We start from the raw sequence: 17,919 nt of genomic DNA, 5'->3' as shown, positions 1-17,919 counted from the left end.
CAGATGTGAAAAAGGGATGGGACGGCCAGAATGGTCAAAGTCATAGAGACAGAAAGTAGAACAGTGGTCGCCAGGGGCTGAGGGAGGGGGAATGGGGAGTTAGTTTTAATGATACAGAGTTTCCACTTGGGATAAAGAGAAAAGTTCTGGAAAAGGATGGTGATGGTTGCACAGCATCGTGAATGGACTTAATGCCACTGGATTGTACACTGGAAAATGGTCAAGATGGTATATTTTATGTTATGTCTATTTTACCACAATTAAAAATTACAAAAAAAAAAGAGGGTTGGAGTGGGGATAGGATGACTACCAGGCAGGGTGAACTGAAGGTTGGCTGGGTTAATCTTTATAGTTATAACTTACTAGTAGGCAGTTGTTATCAACTTTCATGCAGAGCTGAGGGGGCTCAGGTGGCAATGGGGCCTGCGGGTAGAACCCCAGCGCCCAGCGACCAGCCTGGTATGCCTGGGCAGGGTTTGCGGAGAAGGAAGACACTCACACTGGCCATGCTAGGGACCTGCTCTCCACTGCCCTGTGCCAGTCACACTGAGTCCCTGAACCACAAAGGTCAGGCCATGGTGGGCGGGGGACACACCCATTGGGTACCTTCAGGCAGGCATGGCCAAGACTCACTATGTCTCCTCTCCTGTCATTCCAGGTCACCTCTGCATCTCTCGAGGCACCAACAGCCGTCCACCCTCCCGCCCGGGAGCCTGAGCCCCGGTTGGGCACACCAGCAGAGAGCCTGCTCAAAGGCACCAAGACCACCCAGGAGCTTGGGCCATCACGGTGTCAGAAGAACAGCCTGGATGGGGCCGGACCAGACCTCACAGGCGCAGGTAGATGCCAGCTCTTTTGTATCTCTGGAAACTGAAGTAGATTGCGCAACCACTGGCAGTAAGGGGACCCCCAAAGCCAGTTCAGGCTCCGAGTTCCACCCCATGGGTGCCATATGCTGAGGGAGATCCTGGAGGCTGAGTCTCCTGCTTCTCGACACCTGCTCCTCCTTGACTGACAGACATCCTTTGTTTGTTGGGCTGTATTTATTTATCTCCATGTTCTACTTTATGCACTCATTTATTTTTAAAGAATAATGTAATGGTTACCCATGAATCCACTACCCAACCTAGGCACTAGACAGTCTGTCAACCTTGATGCTCCTGTATCCTTGTGTCCCTGGACGGAACCACCATCTTGCATTTGCTTTTTCCATCACACCTGTGTTTGTCTAGACATCCTATGGTCTAGCTTTCTGGGCGATTCGAACTCCGTGTCCTGGACTTGGCTCCCCTCACTCCGTGCTGCAAAGTGCACCTGTATTATTGCAGGTTGCCACGGCAAACTCCTTTTCTCTGCCATGTACCGTTCGGTGGTTGCACCGCTCAACCCCCCGTGTGCCCGCTCTCCCACCCGTGGCACAGGGGTGGTTTCTGGGTTTTTCAGTTGCGAATGCGCCATGTGCCGGCACATGTCTTTCTCGGGTGTTAACCGCAGCTGGGCCAGCATGGAGGAGGGCGTTTGGCTGGGGGAAGGTACTGCCCACCCTTTACCGGTGTGGCTGCTTCACTGCAGTCAGGGAGACCCTGTCTGCCCATCTTGGCACCGTCAGACGTCCTCACTTTCCCGATGACAGAGAGGCTGGCTGATGGGTCTGTGAGTGTGGATCCTGGGGCATTGCTTGTGGGGTCTCTGGGCCCCAAGCTGGGGCAGTGAGTGGATCCTAGGCTGGGCCCTTTGGCTGGACTTCGGCACGTGATGGACACCTGCCTGCGTTCTTACCTGGGAGGGTCCTGGAGTAGCTCCTTGGGCTCTGTTTCTGTCAGCGAGACCCCTCAGAGTAGGTCCCTAAGTGTGTCCTGCCCCATCACTGCCCCCTGAGAGGACTGAGTCCTGAGACCCCAGCCCACCTGCCCCTGTGCCAGTCCACTGTGTGAGCAGCTGTCTGAAAGCTCGGCTTGTTTGAGAGACGGGCAGAGTTGGGAGGGGACAGGCCGGCAGGTGGGGGGTGTTGAGGAAGCCGGCCCGCCCCGCCCTCGGGTCTGGTTCCATCTAGGACATCCATCTCCAGGGCAACCCTAGTCCCCGCCTCTTTCTCTCTGTGACGTGGACTTGGCAAGGGAAGGGGCTGGGCTTTGGGCCAGGGACGGACCCTGCTGACCAGGAGCTTATGGGCCATGCAGCTCTCTGAGGGGCTTCCAGACCCTGGCAGATGGGGATAAATGGTCGGGCAGCAAAGGGGTGGTGGGCAGGGTTGCTTGGTGGGGAGCCATTTCGCCCAGCCCCTCCAGCACACTCAGAGCCTTGGACAAGTGTCTTCTCCTGCTCCATGCTTCAGTTTCCTCATCTGAGAAATGGGAATGAAGGCTAATGGGAGTGCCTGGCTCACAGGGCAGGGATGAGAATTAAATTGACTAGGACGTGAAGAGCATTCAATGTAGGTCCTGGCACCCCGAGTGCCTGTAAGTGCTGGCTGGTGTCCATGCCATTGTTATTTGTAATTCCTAGTCACCTAGCTGGCGCCTCCTCCACACAGCATGAAGCGTCCCTGAGGCTGTTCCCCTGACCTGTCTCCACCCCAGCTGCCCGTTCCCCCCCATCTCTGGATAATATCCTGCAAAACCATGACCTTCGGGGACCCTACCCACCCCTCCCTGGACTGGCACACACAGACGAGGCCTGGCCCCCTGCCCTGGGGCTGCCTGGGGCAGGGCAGGGGCATAAGGCTCACATCTACCAGCTGCTTCCTGTCAGGCTGCGGCCCTGCCTGGAGGTTGGGGGTGTAGCTTCACAGCCGGAGACCTGCCAGGAGCCCCATCCCACTGTCAGGCCCCTCCTAGGGAGGCCGCTGCTGCTCGGAAACGTGACAGTGACTAATGGTTTATTACACACCTGCCACCTCTCATTGGGCGGGTGGGCACAGCCCCCGGGCCAGCTGTGCGCTGCCAGCTGGACGGCGGGATAGGCACAGGGGACGAGCATGTTCAGACACGTGGACACACGCAGGTGCAGGGACACACAGGGACAGACGTGGACCTGGCAAACACACAACACACAAGGGTACCCACATAGACACATGGATACACACACAAATAGAATCACATGCACACACAAGCACCAGGACACACACTCTCTCTCTCTCTCTCTCTCTCTCTCTCTCTCTCTCTCACACACACACACACACACACACACACACGCACGCAAGCGCGCGCGCGCGTATATAACCTTGACTTTCCCTCTCACTAGAGCTCTGAACCCCTCTCAATCTCCCCACTGTCTGCCCCCTGCAATGATGGCTTCCGCGCCAGTGCTGGCTAGGGCAGGGCCTCTTCCAGATGGACAGGGGCTCTGGGCATGTCGGGGGACACATCTATTTACTTGGGGCATAACTACCCAACAGTCCACTTCTGACCCCCTATTCCCTACAAATGTTTTATATATGGTAACAGCAGCCTTTGCCAGGGAAAGGAAGCTGTCACACCAGGAGCCCGTGTGCTAGGCCAGGTGGCTGGGCCGAGTGCTCCCAGGGACACACATGGCCAACCTGCAACGCGGAGGCTTTGTGGTTCTCAGGTGCCGCACTCAGAGTGTCTGCCTGGGGTGTGGTCCATTGCTGGCCATTGCTGGCTGCAGAGAGTATAGCTTTGGAGCTGTGGGGGAACTGGGGACCTTCGGGGCTAGGATTCCTCTGGCAGGCAATGCACGGATCTCGGTCGATATAGGTCGGTCTCCAGCTGGTGGGAGAAGGGCGCAACCAAAACTTTGCCACGAGCCGGCCTTCCCTTGTAGGGGGGCAAGCCCCCCGCTCAGCTCTTTCCGGTATTCTTAAGCCCTTAGTCAAAGGAAGATCCATTTCTCATGTGTCACTCGCATGCGGTATAAAATCCAATGAGAGGACACTCCTAATTTATCACCCGCGATGGGGACGGGCATTCCTGAACAATTGTCTTTGTGCTGTCGCAGCCTCCTTGGGAGACAAGCAGCACCAGCTGGGGATACACGAGGCCGTGGCTTGGTGTCCGAGGCCCACGTCTCAGCGTTGCCAGTTCCCAGCCACGGAGCCTGTGCAAGGTCAGAAAATTCCCCAAGCTGTGCTGCTCCTACTGCCAAGCGGGTGTGAGACGAGTGAAATCTTCCTTGTAGCATAATACCAGCGACACGGGATGAACACCGAGGAGGCAGCTAGGGCTGCCGTGCGAGGTTGCGCGGGGTGCCCACTCACTGCCGGGGTGCCCTTCTCGTCATGGTCTCTGCGAATGTGCGCCTCGCATGGCGGTCAGCGCCGTCATGCTGCACAGCTGCGTGGTGGCTCCTGAGTTGTGCCACATGGGTGTTATTTCTGAGCTATGGAATGTCTTCTATCGCGGTTAATGACATCTTTATTAACAGAGGTAGTGGAAGCCGAAAACCCCGATGGGGTTGGGGTTGGGGTCGGGGCACAGAAACAGACCGAGATTGAGTCTCCAGTCACAGCCATGTTCCTGGGGCCTGGAAGCTGAACGTGCATAGGAGCTGACACGCGTCCTGGGCCGACTTCATTTTCCTTCTTTCCTTCTAGCTGTGTGTTGAAATGAGCATTTGCTGGGCGTGAGTAGGGTCTAGGTGTCTTCAAGATCCAGACTCGTGCTCCCTTAAGTTCAAACCCTGCCTCTGCTCCTTCTGAGCTTTTGTTACTAGGCAGACGCCCTCTCTGTGCCTCGGTTTCCCCTGGTTGCTGTGAGGATCTGAGAGCCGATCCTGGTCCAGTGCTTGGCACGGTGTCTGGCACATGGTAACGGCGGTGCGGGCGAGCAGGTCACCACCCGAAGTCTTGGCCCCGCAAAGGCTTTTGTCTCTTTGTTGGGCAAACGGACTTTGGGCTGGCCGGGGTTGGGCCTCTTCAGCCAGGAAGGCAGGGCCTCCGCTTGGGTACTTGGCTCCGGCCCTGAGAAGTCCTTGGCAGGACGTACTTGGAGCGGGTGCTGGTGCTGAGTGCTTTGATGGAGGCGCCGGAGGACTCCTGCCCCCGCTGCCAGGTGGCAGCTGCTTGGAGGGCACAGGCGGCCGGGTTTGGCTGCGGCTTCTCCAGCCCTGCGTGCGGGCCCCCCTCTTCCCAGCTTTGATGGAGAGGCGCCTTATGCAGAGTGCCTCCCTGTTCCCTTCACTCCCCTCTCTTCCCTTGTACGTCTGCAGCTGAGCTGGGATCCAAAGTCTGTTTTCTCTCCAACTAGTGCTATGTTTATCTTCTTGGGAACTTCTTGTAACACTAGGGAGCTCGGAGCTTACAAGTCAGGGCAGGAGGTTTAGAAGCTCAGGCAGCCTGAGAGGCTCTTTACTTGTAAGTCGATCTCTCCCCAGAAGCCTCTTTGAATGTTTAGCAGAGACTTACCATGTTGGGCCCCTTCCACGCTGGGCCTGAAGACCCTTTATGCCTCTGTTTATTACAGCTCCTGCTTGCCCAGATCTGGTTGCTTACGGCTGGTCTCTTGGCTAGTGTGTGACTCTGTGTGTCTGTCTGACTGATTCAGATTTTCATAAAATAAAAAAGAATTTAACTTGGGCAATTTAATAAACCGATAAACCGAGCGTTGACTTAAATGCAGTTCATAATGGCACAAAGATAAAAGCAACTCTTTATACCTGGCAAAATTGCTATTAAGAGGGTCTGTTTGCCTTGAAGTCTAATTTCTTTCCAAATAAGTTTGTGATCATGATTTCAAGTGGAAAAGAAGAGGTCAGCTGAGCCGCAGAAACGACTGTTCCGGGGCTCTGGGTAGGGCATCCTAGGGTCAGTGTTGGGGACCCCAGGGAGCTGGAGCCCCGTAACTGGTCACAGACCCCTCCAAGGGTTACTGCATTTGTGGCCCACCTGTCCACCATCCCAGCCCCGGTCTCTACCTACCCACTGCCCTGCTTTCCCCATTGATGGATTTCAAGCCGATGGGTTGGCACTCAGGGACTTGAGCGCTCACAGTTTGGCACCATGTGGGTTTAATTGTCTTGAAGAGCATCATTTGTAAGACTCTAGCTGTGTCCACAGTAACTTTCACCCATGACCTTCTGATTGAGAGCAGAAACCATGTGAAAATTGGGCATCTCTCCCAGCAGCCCTTTGCTTGTATCTTCACCATGATTCTAACCCCGTGAAGTTATGATCGCCCATTCATACGTCTGTCTCCGCCTCTACGCTGCCGTGTGTGTGTGTGTGTGTTTCCTCACACATATCGGGTACCTATGATGTGTCAAAGACTGTGTTAGACGCTGGAGGGCACGTCGGTACACAAAACAGACACAAACTCCTGCTCCCAAGAACTTTCATTTAAGAGGAAGGCAAATAACTCACGAATAAGCAGGTAAATGTGTGATGCCAGGTGGCGACAGGTAGGGTAGGGGACGTGGAGACAGGAGGGCTGCGACTTTAGACAGGTGGTCACAGAAGGCCTTGCTGAGGAGGTGGCATCGGATGGAGAGTTCCAAGCCAAGGGTCAAGTAAGTGCAAAGGCCCTGAGGTAGCCCATGCTCAGCACACTTGCCATCTCCATGAAGTCAGGGACTGTATCTTTCTGTCTTCTTTATCTCTCCAGTGCCTGGCACAGTGCATATAATAGCTGCTCAATAAATGCTGTTGAGTAAATACAAATTTTTATGTCAGCTGGTACCGAAGGACAGGATGGCAGGAAGAGGTAAAGAGGAAATGAGATTTTTATAAGCAAAGGGGGCATGTGTCTTTCTGAACTTCCTGGGCCAAGGGCTGATGTTCTAAGCAGATCCTTGCTCCATACTCCATTCCAGAACCTTTCTTTCCTCTCCAAGACTCTGCTTTCAAATATAAAATTCTAGTGACTATAGGCCGCCTGCTTTTCTCAAAGGTTTCAGTGTGGTCATATTGGGGTCAAGGACACTTCAAGGTCTCCTGTGAACGATTGATCCTTTCTCTCCCCCCAGCTCCCCATCCCCAGACTTGGGTGACTCTGGGGAGGGGCTGTGAACTCCCTGGATTGCACACATGGCAAAGAGCATTTTTTGAGCAACTTCTGTATGTCAGGTGCTGTGAGTCAGGGAACAATCTTTTTCTTAGTCGTATTAGTTTTCTGTGGGGACAGTAACAAATCACCCCGAACTTGGAGGCTTAAAGCAACACAGGTTTATTACTTTATAGTCTGGAAGTCAGAAGTCTAAAACAGGTCTCGCTTGGCTAAAATTAAGGTGTAGGTTGGGCTGTGTTCCTTCTCGAGGCTCCAGGGAAGAATCCGTTTTCTTTCGTATCTTCTAGAGGCCACCTGCATCGCTTGGCTCATGGCCCCACATCTCTACAACCTCTTGCTTCTATCATGGCACCTCCTACTACCTAACCCCTCCTGCGTTCTGCTTATAAGGACCCTCGGGATCGCATTGGACCCACCTGGATAACGCAGAACAATCTCTCATCTCAAGGTCCATATCTTAATCACAGCTGCAAAGTCCCTTTTGCCATAGAAAATAATACATTCACAGGTTACAGGAATTAGGACGTGGACATCTTTGGGAGGCCATTATTTGACCTGCCACACCAGTTATTCTGCTGGGCTGAGCTGGCTGTGTGCAGCTCGTGGGGCGTCCATGCTCCCGACCGAAGAGCAGGCCGGTTGCTGAGGACTGCACTGGGAGACGGGAATTTACTGAGGGCTGACTCTGCATCAGCCACAGTTGTGGGCACTTTGCCAGGACTAGCCCCTCAAGCCTTACAGCTGTGCTGCCAGGAGGGACCTGATTTTTCCCAGTTCAGCCCCACTAGGCACTCTCTGGGCCTCTCTGGGTCAGCTCACATCTCTGGAAAGTAGGGATCACAGAACCTTTCTCACGGGGCTGTTGCCTTGAGGATGACCTCAGTTACTAACCACCGCATTCAGAATGGGAACGGGGGTCCCTACGCCACCCTGACTTGGGGTGTCCTAGGAGGGGCTGGATTCTCACCCACTCCCGGAGGTCCTAGGTGTAGTTTGGCGTTTGCCCAGCAGGTGGTGCAACAAAGCACCGAGAACAAGGCTTGAGCCACAGCCCTTGGGCTGCCCCTACCCCAGCCTCCCTGCCGTGCTGCCCACCCTGGCTCTAGGCAAGGACATTTACCCCAGAGACCTAGATAAGGCTCTCCCCTAGCCTTCCACCACCGCACCCCAGGAAGCAGCCTGTGGGCCCACCTTCTGTCACACTGGGTGTCCCCCTTGGCCCGGCCTGTGCCTCAAGGCAGCTGAGACTTGGTCCCCACCCCCAGGGAACGCCCAGCCCTTCTATCCCCGAATATGCCAAGATGGGATCTCATAAGGGGCAACATGGCAGAAAGGGTGCAGTGCAGCCGGGAGGGCTCCAGAGAGGAGGCGTCACTTGAACTGGGTATCTGGACCCTTGTAGGGCAGAGAGGGAACCCCTCAGGGAGGAGACTGGAGAGAGAGCTAAGACTTTGATGGCAGTTAGGCTTCTTCCCTCCCCCACTTTCCTTCCTTCCCCTCTCGATGTCTATAGGGCACCAGAGATCACAACCCCGAGGCGAGGCGGGCCTCCCCTGGAATTCCCCCAGAGCCCGTGACCCCACCCTGCCTCTGCCTGTTCAGCAGCTTGTTCCCCTCTGATAGGGTCTGACCCTTCCTCACTTCCAGCAACCTCTCTGCCTCTTCTCTCCCGTTACAGCCCCTCCCCTCCTTTGTCCAGGGCACGAAGCCTGTGCCCTCTCCTTCTGCCTGAGCTGAGCTGTCCTTGGCCCTTTCTCTCTGGCATTTGCCCTTGGCATTGCTGACCTCCAGGAATGCCCACGTGGAGGGCTCTCGTGGCTCGGAGTGTGTTACAGCGCCTGTGAGACTGGTGCCCGGTGCATAGCAGGTGCTCAGAATAGACTGTTGAATGATTATGTGGATGAACGAGGGTGCCTTTGGTGGAGGGGTTGTGCTCTGAGATCCCCCATGGGATCTGGGGTCCTCTCTGCTCCCCAGGACACAGCAGTTTTCCTATGGGCCGTGAACACCTTGGGCCACTGGGTCCTGCTGGGAGAAGTACAGGCCAGAGTCTGCAGGGAAAGCAGGAAGTGGCCATGCCCCTCCCAGATGCCCCCACCTCCGGAGTCCGCGGGCTTCTGTCTGAAGCTCGGGGGTGTGTGCCAGCGGGTGGAGGCTAGGGGGCAGGAGGAGGGCCTGCCACCCACCCGCTTGGTTGTGCTGTGGCTTGCTCTCTCTTGCACGCTCTCTCTCTCTCTCTGAACTGACTTCTCAAGAGTTTGCTCCTGAACCTGAACTGCAGACCGGAGAGAGAGTCTTTCTCTGCTCCTGCAGCCACTGCACCGCCTTCCTTATCCCTCCCCAGGCCAAAGGGAACTGCCCTAAGGCGGCCAGGCCAGGCCAGGGGGCCAGGGACTTGGGACAGTCAGTTCTCATGGACCAGAAGAACCCTAAGTGGGAAGTGTTCCTGCCGGGTGAGTCCCCCAGGATGGCCCCACGCAGGGCCATGGAGGAGGGTTGTGGGTCCTGGGATGGTGCCCAGACTTCCAGAAGACAGAGATGGCAGAATGCTGAGCTGTGACTCGGTGAGGGGTGTGTGCACTGGCTGCAGGGGTACCATGGTGTGTGTGTGTGTAGCGTATGAGCATGGCCCAGGGGACAGAAGTAATGTCCCCAGGCACCCCAATCTGAGCCCAGAGGAATCCTAAGGGGGCGTGGCAGAGCATTCAGGCATGGCAACAAGCACGCAGCCCCTGGGGGCCCTCCCTGGGTATGTCCCTGGTGCCTCTGCCATTGGCGGCTCCCTTTTTCCGCTGAGTCATTACAGAACACAGGCTGACACGGGGCCTGGTGCTGGGCACCTGCGGGTGAGTACAGGTGAGTCTGCTGTCCTCCCAGCCACCAAGAGCAAAGGTCAGAGGTAACTCCCTGGGAGCTGGCAAAGGTCACTAAGTCCACCCTCCCTTCCTACATAGGAGGAAACTGAGGTGCAGAGAAGGGAGCGCCCCTGCCAAGGGCTGCCCAGTCACCAGGGGCAGAGGGTCTAGAACCTGGATGGCCTGTCTCCCAAGCCACCTCCCACTTCCAGAAGTGGGAGGAATGTGCCTGAGGGGCCAGGAGAGGAGCCAGGTCGATCTGGGAGCTCAGGAGCAGGTAGAGAAGGCCAAAGACATATGTAGTGGGGCTCAGCCACCGAGGAGACCCTGGGAGGACACAGGTGTTCATGGCATGGGTGACACTGACGCCCTGAAGCTCCTCATTCCTGTGCCAGGTGGGGCATGAGGGGTTCTCCACCTCCCCTCCCCGCCGCATCACAGCCAGCTTCTTGGTCAGCACAGGCGACATGCAGGGCCCTGGGCTGGGAGGTGGGAGGCACGACGCTGGTCCTGACCCTCCACTCCTTAGCTTGGATTCAGTCTGATTTAGAAGGGACACACTGACAATGGGAGCGCCTGCCCTGCCCATCCGCGAGCGAGCGGGCCAGCTATGAGGTAGTGAGATTTCCTTCACCAATAGTGTTCAAGCAGGATCTGCCAAATCCTTTGGAGAGTTGTGGAGGGGCAGAGGTCAGATGGAACAATCTTTCTTCCGCGTCTCAGATTCCAGGTCCCTCTTCCTCTGTGCACCTCATTTGTGCAGCAAGAAGGACTATAGCAGCATGCATTTAGCAAGCACCTGCTGTATACCAAGGCTCTGCCACTTGGCAGAGTGCCAGTTCACTGAATCCTCACAACACTCTGTGAGGTAGGTGCTTTTCTTCCTCCGTGTTCCAGGTGAGAGGACCGAGGCACAGAGGGCTCAGGAAATGGGCCAGTGGTCAGCAGGCTGGTCAGTTGAATGGCAGAACTGGGATGCAACACGTGGCACAGAGCTTGCATCCTGAACCACCATGCAGGATCAGATGTGTCCTCAATGACAGGAAGTCCAGTTCCATTTAGGCAAACTTTTCCTGAACTTTGAGATGTCTAGAAGGTTCTCCAGAATAGCTGCAGGGCTTTGGCTGGAAAGACAGTGGGCTGTGGCCTTCCAGGCCCCAGGTCCTCTGCCAGGGCTAGGCCAGCCCCAGACCTGCCAGGACAGGCAGGTGCCAGGCAATAAGGCACCTGTGGTGATGGGAGGTGGAGCACCTTGTCCACCTAGGGGGATCTGGGGGAGCACCGCCGGGCCCCGCCTGCCTCATGGGTGCTGGAATGGCAGCTAGGGGCTGTCAGAGGCTCTCTGTTCCCATCACACAGGCACGGCTCCAGCTCTGGCCCCTTCCTCGCTCCCTTGGCTGGCCAGGCTGGCCCCACCTGCTTGCCTGCATGGCTGGTGGCAGACTTGCCCCAAGTAGCCCTTGGCCCCATTCCCTAAACTGCCCAATACCCACGCCTGCACCTTCTGGTATCCAGACCATCTTAAAGAGAAGAACAAAGCTGAGCACTCGCCTGGGTTGTGGGCACAGGGCCTTGGTGGCCAAAGTCTCCTTTCTTCCAGGTGCAGCTCAGCCCCACCTCTTCCAGGAAGCCTTCAGGGATTGCTCCATCCTCAGGACTTCCTTTTTTTTCTTCTTCTCTCAATAATGTCTTTTCCTCAGCTCCAGAGTGAGAAGGGAGCTTTCTTGGTTTCTACTAGCTCTAAACCAGGGCACATTTGAGAGTATAGGAGGCGCTATTATTTATTATGTGGGGGTGTTGGGTGAACACTGGAATGTCCCCAGCAAGCCAGGACATATGGTTGTCTGGCTTATAACACCATCATTGGCTATTTGAGTGTTGTCTTCTCTGATTATGTCTCTTTCTTGTCAAACAAAACAGACAAAAATGGGAAGCGGGAAAGAGGGAAAGGGAAAATTAAAAGCACAGTCTTAGTTTCCTCCTCTGTAAAGTGGGAGTCTGGGGGCAGCTGCCACAGTCACTGTGAGGGCTGAAAGAGGTAACGTGCATAGCAAATGTTCACTCATAGCATCGTTGTTGCTAGTAAGTGTCTTGTCCTCACTCGTACCCTTCCAGCACCAAACTAATGTCAGGCAAGCCTCTCATGTGCTGATTGCTGCCTAGAAGAGGGTCTGCACACAGTGGGTGCTCAGTAAACATTTCTAGAATTGGTGGATGGATGAATAGTGGAGGATGGATGGATGGATGGACGGTAGATGGATGGATGGGTGGGTGGTTAGAGGCTTGACTAACGTATGAATGCGTGCTGGGTCGCCTGGAGACCCTGGCCCACTGGTAACAGGCAGCTGGTTGGGGGTGAGGGCATGACTATGCCCTGGCTGCCTGCCAGGCCACTCTCTTGCCTTCCCTCCTGGCACCTCGGGACAGACAGGTCAAGTGGGTTTCCAGATCAGCAGCTCCTTAACCCATCTCTCTGGGGACTGAGTGCATGTGTCTCTCTTTGCGTGTTTGTATGTGTGACTGTGTCTGTGTGTGTGTGAGTACGTGTTGTATGTGTCACTCTGCATATGCGATTCTGAGTTTGTCTATGTGTGGTTCTGTGTGCGTGTCAGTGTGCGCGTCCAACAGGCCCAGCAGGCGAGGTGGCCCCTGTGGCTTTGAGCCGAGGGAATTAGTAAGCAGACAGTGGCTTTGGCAGCCGGCCAGGCCCACCATCCCCGAGAGTGGGAGGGATGCAGACATGACACATTTGATCTGCTGGTTCAGTGGGGGCTGTGGAAGAAGAGGCCCCTGAGGCTGGCTTTTGGGACCCCAATCACCCTTGCCACCCTGAGGCCAGAAGAAGGCCCCTGTCCTCTGTAGGGTGAGGGCAGATGAGTAGACAAGGGCCAGTTTCCCTGCCCTTTCACCTCAGTGACCACAGTACCACACCCTCCCTTATAGGGGCTGGGAGACTATCCCAGACACCCCTTGCTCCCCAGATGCGGCATGAAAAGTGCCGTGGACAGGGCTGGCTTGGGTTGTAATCCTGGCACTGCCATTGAGAGCTGTGTAACCTAGACAAGCTGCCTAACCTCTCCGGGCCACTTCCTGACATAAACCTCGCTGGCGGGGGCTATAAGGATGGAGTAGGTCAGGGAATAAAGTCCTCAGTACAGCCCAACTTGGCCGTGTGAGCCATCAGCACTCTGGTTGTCACTGTCCCCACCATCATTGCCGTTCTCGTCTGGGAGCATTTGAGTCCCAGCGTCACCTCCTGTAGCACCCACAGCCCACCTTCTTCAGGTGGGGAGAAACGTAGGAATCGCAGGACCTTGACCGGGCGAGGGAGCACCACATTTGATCCCTACTGGGCCTGAGGCGGGAGGCAGGCCACCGCGGTGAGACACAGCTGCCGTACCTGGAATGGAGTAAGTGCTCGGAAAATCTCCAGAAAATGCCCTCCTGGGGGCAGCACCTGGCCATCCTTCCTCACCCCTCAGCATCCTGGCCTCTGCCCCAATCTCCTCCTTACCCAGCGGGGTACAGAAAGGGAAGGAGCATTTATTGAGCACCTACTGCATGCCAGCTGTTATTTTATGGTTAAAGAAACTGAGTCTCAGGAAAGTAAGGGGCCTGTCCCAGACATATTTGCGATTCTGAAGCAGGAATCTCCACCAGGAACCAAACTCCGCACTCTGGGTTGGCCCCGCTCCTACCCCCGTGGGCCTGAGCCAACTTCCTTTGAGCTCTCGAGGTCCCCAGGTGCCCCTGCCCCACCACAGAGCCCATGTCCTCTCCCCAGCTTGGCTTCTCTCCCCCACCCCCAGGAAGCAGAGCATGGCGAGATGGCCTGCAGCACAGTCTCAGGAACCAGGCCATGAAGACAGTTCTGTGCACCCTCTCTGAGCCTCAGTTTCCCCATCTGTAGAATGGGGATGACTGAGAATCTGCATCTTCTCTAGCGCTCAGATGTTACGACTGGACTGTTAGGAGGGCTGCTGCTGCTGTAGCCCTGCCCTTCAGCCACCACCCCTGGCCTCCATCCTTGGGGACCGCCCCAACCCCCAGGGGCTGGTCTGGGGTGAATTCGGTGGCTGGGTGGGCTGGTCTGGCCGCCTCTCGTCTCCCTAATGGCAGGTTTGGGCACAGACAGAGCCTGTGGCCTGGCGGTGTGGGGTGGTGGCTCTGCTCCCACCCGCCCGACTTGTGGTCCCAGCGGGGACACGTGAACACAGCCTGGCTCTGTTCTCGGAGCTGTGGGAGGCAGGCTGTCACCGCGGGAGCCAGGAGCTGGAGGTGAGCCCAGGCGGGGGGGAAGGGCAGCGGATGTCTGCGCCTTTCCTTCTCAGCACCAGGCCCTGCCAAGCCACAGGTGCCCCCCACCCACAGCACAAGGTGCGAGTGGGGGTCCTTCCGGGTGGAAGGCTGGGCTGGGCGAGAGGCATGCTGTGAAGTGGAGTACAGAGTAACAAGGAGGGGGTCTTTTCGGGGGAGAGCTGTCCGCTCTGTTCTGGGGAAAGAAGTTGTATCCAAGGCGGCACACGCCCCCCACGTGGTCACCATCGCCAGGGCTGAGGGTCCCTCTGGGTTTCCCGACGCCCCGCCGTCATGCAGGCCTTGCACTGCACAATCTCAGGGGGCCATTCGGGCAGAGCTGTGCGGCGGCCCAGGGCCTCCTTCCCATCTTTTTCACTAAATGCATTTTGATTTTCAGTTCTAGAATTCTGGTCACCTTTGACCATAAGCCTGGACTGTTGGTGGGGGTGACATTTGTGAATAATTGTAGATGATGGGGCACCCATGGTGGGCCACACACGGTGTGGGGTTTGTGGGGGGCGGGGGTTGCAGGAAGCCATGTCCATCACTGAGAGGTCAGAGGGACATCTGCATGTCTCCGAACATCCCGTGCATCCCGTTCTGCACAGGCAACCGTGTAGCGTCAGAACTGCGTGGGCGCCATGCCTCCCTGCCCCCACCCCATTCCTCCTTTGCCTCCTGGCCCTCCTCGCCAAGATATAATATCTAAACTCAAGGGCTCACGCTTGGGTTGCTGGCCAGACAGAACCTGGGAAGAGAGACACCCATCGAAACCTCTCCCCGATGTGTGACCTTGGGCAAGTTACCTAACCTTTCTGTGCTTTAGTTTCCTCATCTGAAAAGTGGAGGTAATAATAGACTACACTGCAGGGCTGTGGGCGGATGAGTGAAATAGCGATGGAAAGCTCTTGGAGCAGGGACAGCGTGTAGAAAATGCCAGTTGCTTCTTCTCACTCCAGAGGTCCTGGGTGGAAATTGCTGGCTTCCTTCTTTCTCTAACACTTGGAGGTCCTGGCAGGCAGGAAGCTGGGGCTCGCCTCCCTTGTCCCCTAGGGGTGGCAGGACAGCAGGGGTGAGCCCTGGATTAATAAATACCTGCAGGGTTGCAGAGGGAGGCCTCCGTCTCTCACTCTCAGGGAGCTGGGAGAGAGGTGTGGGTGGGCCCCCCACTGTCCAGACCCCCGCCCTCATGGAGATTGTGCTGGAACTTCTCTGCTGGTACAGAGGAAGCTGTAGGCTCTGCGGGCGCCGCTCAGCCTTATCTCTGGCCTTCTGCAGACAGCTCTGTCCCCAGGAAAGGGCTTATCAGCCTGGTCATCTGCGCCCCAGCAGGCCTGGGAACACATGTGGTTCGGTGGATTTCCCTGGGAACGGCAGCCCATCTCCTGGAGGTCAGAACCAGGCGGGCCAGGGCAGGGAGCTCAGACTGGGTGGGGTGGGGGGGGATGGGGGCTGGGGGCATGTCCAGCTGGTGCTGATGTGGCCCCCTCCTCTGTGGCAGGCTCTGGGTGGGTAAGGAAGGTCCAAGATCCAGACACCCTTCTCAAACTCTGAGGTTTCGTGGCTCGGGAACTTGGTGCCCTCTACCTGGCTGCCCATCCACTCAGGCCGTCTTTGGGCTGGCCTCTTTGGGAGCACTCAGGGCCCCTGCCTGCATTAGGAGGGTGGGCATGCATGTGAGGGTTGAAGCTGGGAAGCCCATTCAGTGTTGTAAGTGTGGGAAGGCTGCCCGGCCTCCCTTACGCCCCACTAAGTGCCAAGGGAGACCTCAGCTCTCCCCAGTTATAAGAACAGCTCACGTGTGTTGTGTTGAGTGTTCACTGAACAGGGAGGCTCTGCTCTCCACACTTTGTGTAGATTCACTCTTTAAATCCTCCCCAGGCCTCTACGGAGGCAGGCGTACTTATTAACCCATCCTAGAGACCAGGAGACTGAGGCCTAGGCAAGCCTTTGTGCGCTGTGTCTTTGTGCACTCCCTGGGTCTCTGGGTGTGCTGGGCAGGCAACTTGGGAATGGAAAACGGCCACCCGTCCCCTTTCGCCCCTTTGGTCCCTGGCCATCAGGCTACCTTCGTGCTAATCTGCCATCTCCCCTTGGCCAAACCAGTGGCGGGGGTAGCAGAATCGGACCTCCTCAACAGGGTAAAACAGCCAGAGAGGACTAGGGAGTTAAAATAATCCAGGTTCCGATCCCAGCTCTGGCACTTACCGGCTGGCAAACCTGGACAAGCCGCCTAGCCCTCCGAGCCGTGCAAGGGGCCATACACCCCTTCCACGCTCCAGGCTCACACGCCCTCGCCCTGCTGCTGGCTGTTCCCCAGAGAGCCACAGGCCCGCCCTCACTTCCCTTAGATCTGTAGGCCAAGTCACACTCTCTGTAGGCTTCCCTGACCATCTGATGTCCACCTCTTCCATGTCATATCCCCATCCTTTCTTTGAGCTGTCCTGGGCATGCTTCATCATCTAGTAGTGTATTTCACAGATTTTCCTTGCTTATAGCCTGCCGTCCTCACTGGCTGAGCAGCTCCAAGACAGCGAGGATGTTCATCTGTTTCTGTTCCTCTCCGTCTCCCAGCACCTAGGACAGTGCCCAGAGCAGAGCAGGCTCTTCTGATATTTGTTGATTGAATGAATGGACACATGAGCAACATAAGAAAACTAAGAGCTTCTTCTTTCCTTTCCTCTTGTTGGTCACTGAATGTTACCTGCAACTTGCTCCTGAAGAGACCGGGTAGGTACCCCCGGCACGTGGTTGCTGCTTCCAAGCATGGATTTCTTTCCCCCGTGCCCTGAGCCACTGGCTCTTCTGGATCAGCCCGGGTCTCACCAAAATGAGCGACCGCATTCCTGGGGGACGTTTCTTGCCACCCCTTCCCCACAGGCGCCAGTTCAGGCTGCTGCGCCTAGCCCCTGCTCCCTGGTGGGCTCCCAGACCACTGGCAGGGCCATGAGGGGGCCCAGAGTCCCTCCACACAGGCACATGCTCCCTCTGCTGCCTGACCCCCACCTACCTGGGCAGAGCTCTGTGGCCACGGCCCAGGATGTGAGGAAAGTGTGTTGCTACAATTGTCCTCCTGCTCCTGCTCCCTGGAGATAAGACCTTTGCAGGGCCCAGGACATGGCACTTGATAGGGGGCCAGCCCACTGGCCTTCCTGCTCTATCCACACCTATTGGGTACCCTGATTCTGCCAGGCATGGTGGGGAAGGGGCTTATTTTCCAAATCCAAAGATAGAATCTGAGGCGTTTAGCCTTGGGAAGTCAGAGCATTGTCATTTCTAGAACATTCTGATGGGCTATAAGAATGACAGGACTGGGAAGGAAGTTCTAACATGGATGATCATCACAGCCCTGAACAACAGCAGGAGGTCAGAGGTCTTAAAGGCCACTGGGTACCCTGAGGGTTAAGGGCACACAGCCGAGGCAGTCGGGAGGACTTCCTGGAGGAGGAGAGAGGCACTGTGACTTGAAGGATTTCAAAATGCAAAGGAGAGTGGTCAAGGTCCTCTTAGAGAGAGAGATGTTTCCAGGGGTGGGGAAGGGGTAGTGCCCCAGGACTTCATCTGAACAGTGGGGATGCTGAAACCTCACTCCCATCTCTTCCCTGAGCCCCTGGATCAACCCCCATGGTTCTAAAGCCACGGGAGCCATTTGGTCAAGGTCAAAAGCAAGATAGAGTTGGGGATGAGGTGAGGTGAAGAACCCCCCCCTCCCCACTGCCCACGTGCCTCCACCTGGCCACTCCATTCTGGGGGCGGCTCCCCATCTCCACAGCTCCCCATCATGATTGGGTTAAGTGCTGGCT

The 17,919-nt window shown here is 56.4% G+C and overlaps 1 protein-coding gene and 1 long non-coding RNA gene across 2 annotated transcripts in view; both read left to right on the top strand.

Annotated features, from left to right (window-relative positions):
* The window catches only part of GSE1 (Gse1 coiled-coil protein), a 432,056-nt gene that overhangs the window by 158,788 nt on the left and 255,349 nt on the right, over positions 1 to 17,919 (top strand). Inside the window, exon 2 of the mRNA XM_023536674.1 lies at positions 659 to 839. Within this exon, the coding sequence (XP_023392442.1) occupies positions 659 to 839 (181 nt within the window). The remainder of the gene's footprint in view (positions 1 to 658; positions 840 to 17,919) is intronic.
* LOC111745810 lies at positions 9,007 to 11,692 on the top strand. Its single transcript, XR_002782797.1, has 2 exons — positions 9,007 to 9,415; positions 11,418 to 11,692. It is a non-coding gene; the product is annotated as an uncharacterized LOC111745810 (long non-coding RNA).

The sequence above is a fragment of the Pteropus vampyrus genome, unplaced genomic scaffold (genome assembly GCF_000151845.1).
Source record: "Pteropus vampyrus isolate Shadow unplaced genomic scaffold, Pvam_2.0 Scaffold166, whole genome shotgun sequence".
NCBI lineage: Eukaryota > Metazoa > Chordata > Mammalia > Chiroptera > Pteropodidae > Pteropus > Pteropus vampyrus.
This window is presented reverse-complemented; position numbering and strand designations above follow the sequence as displayed.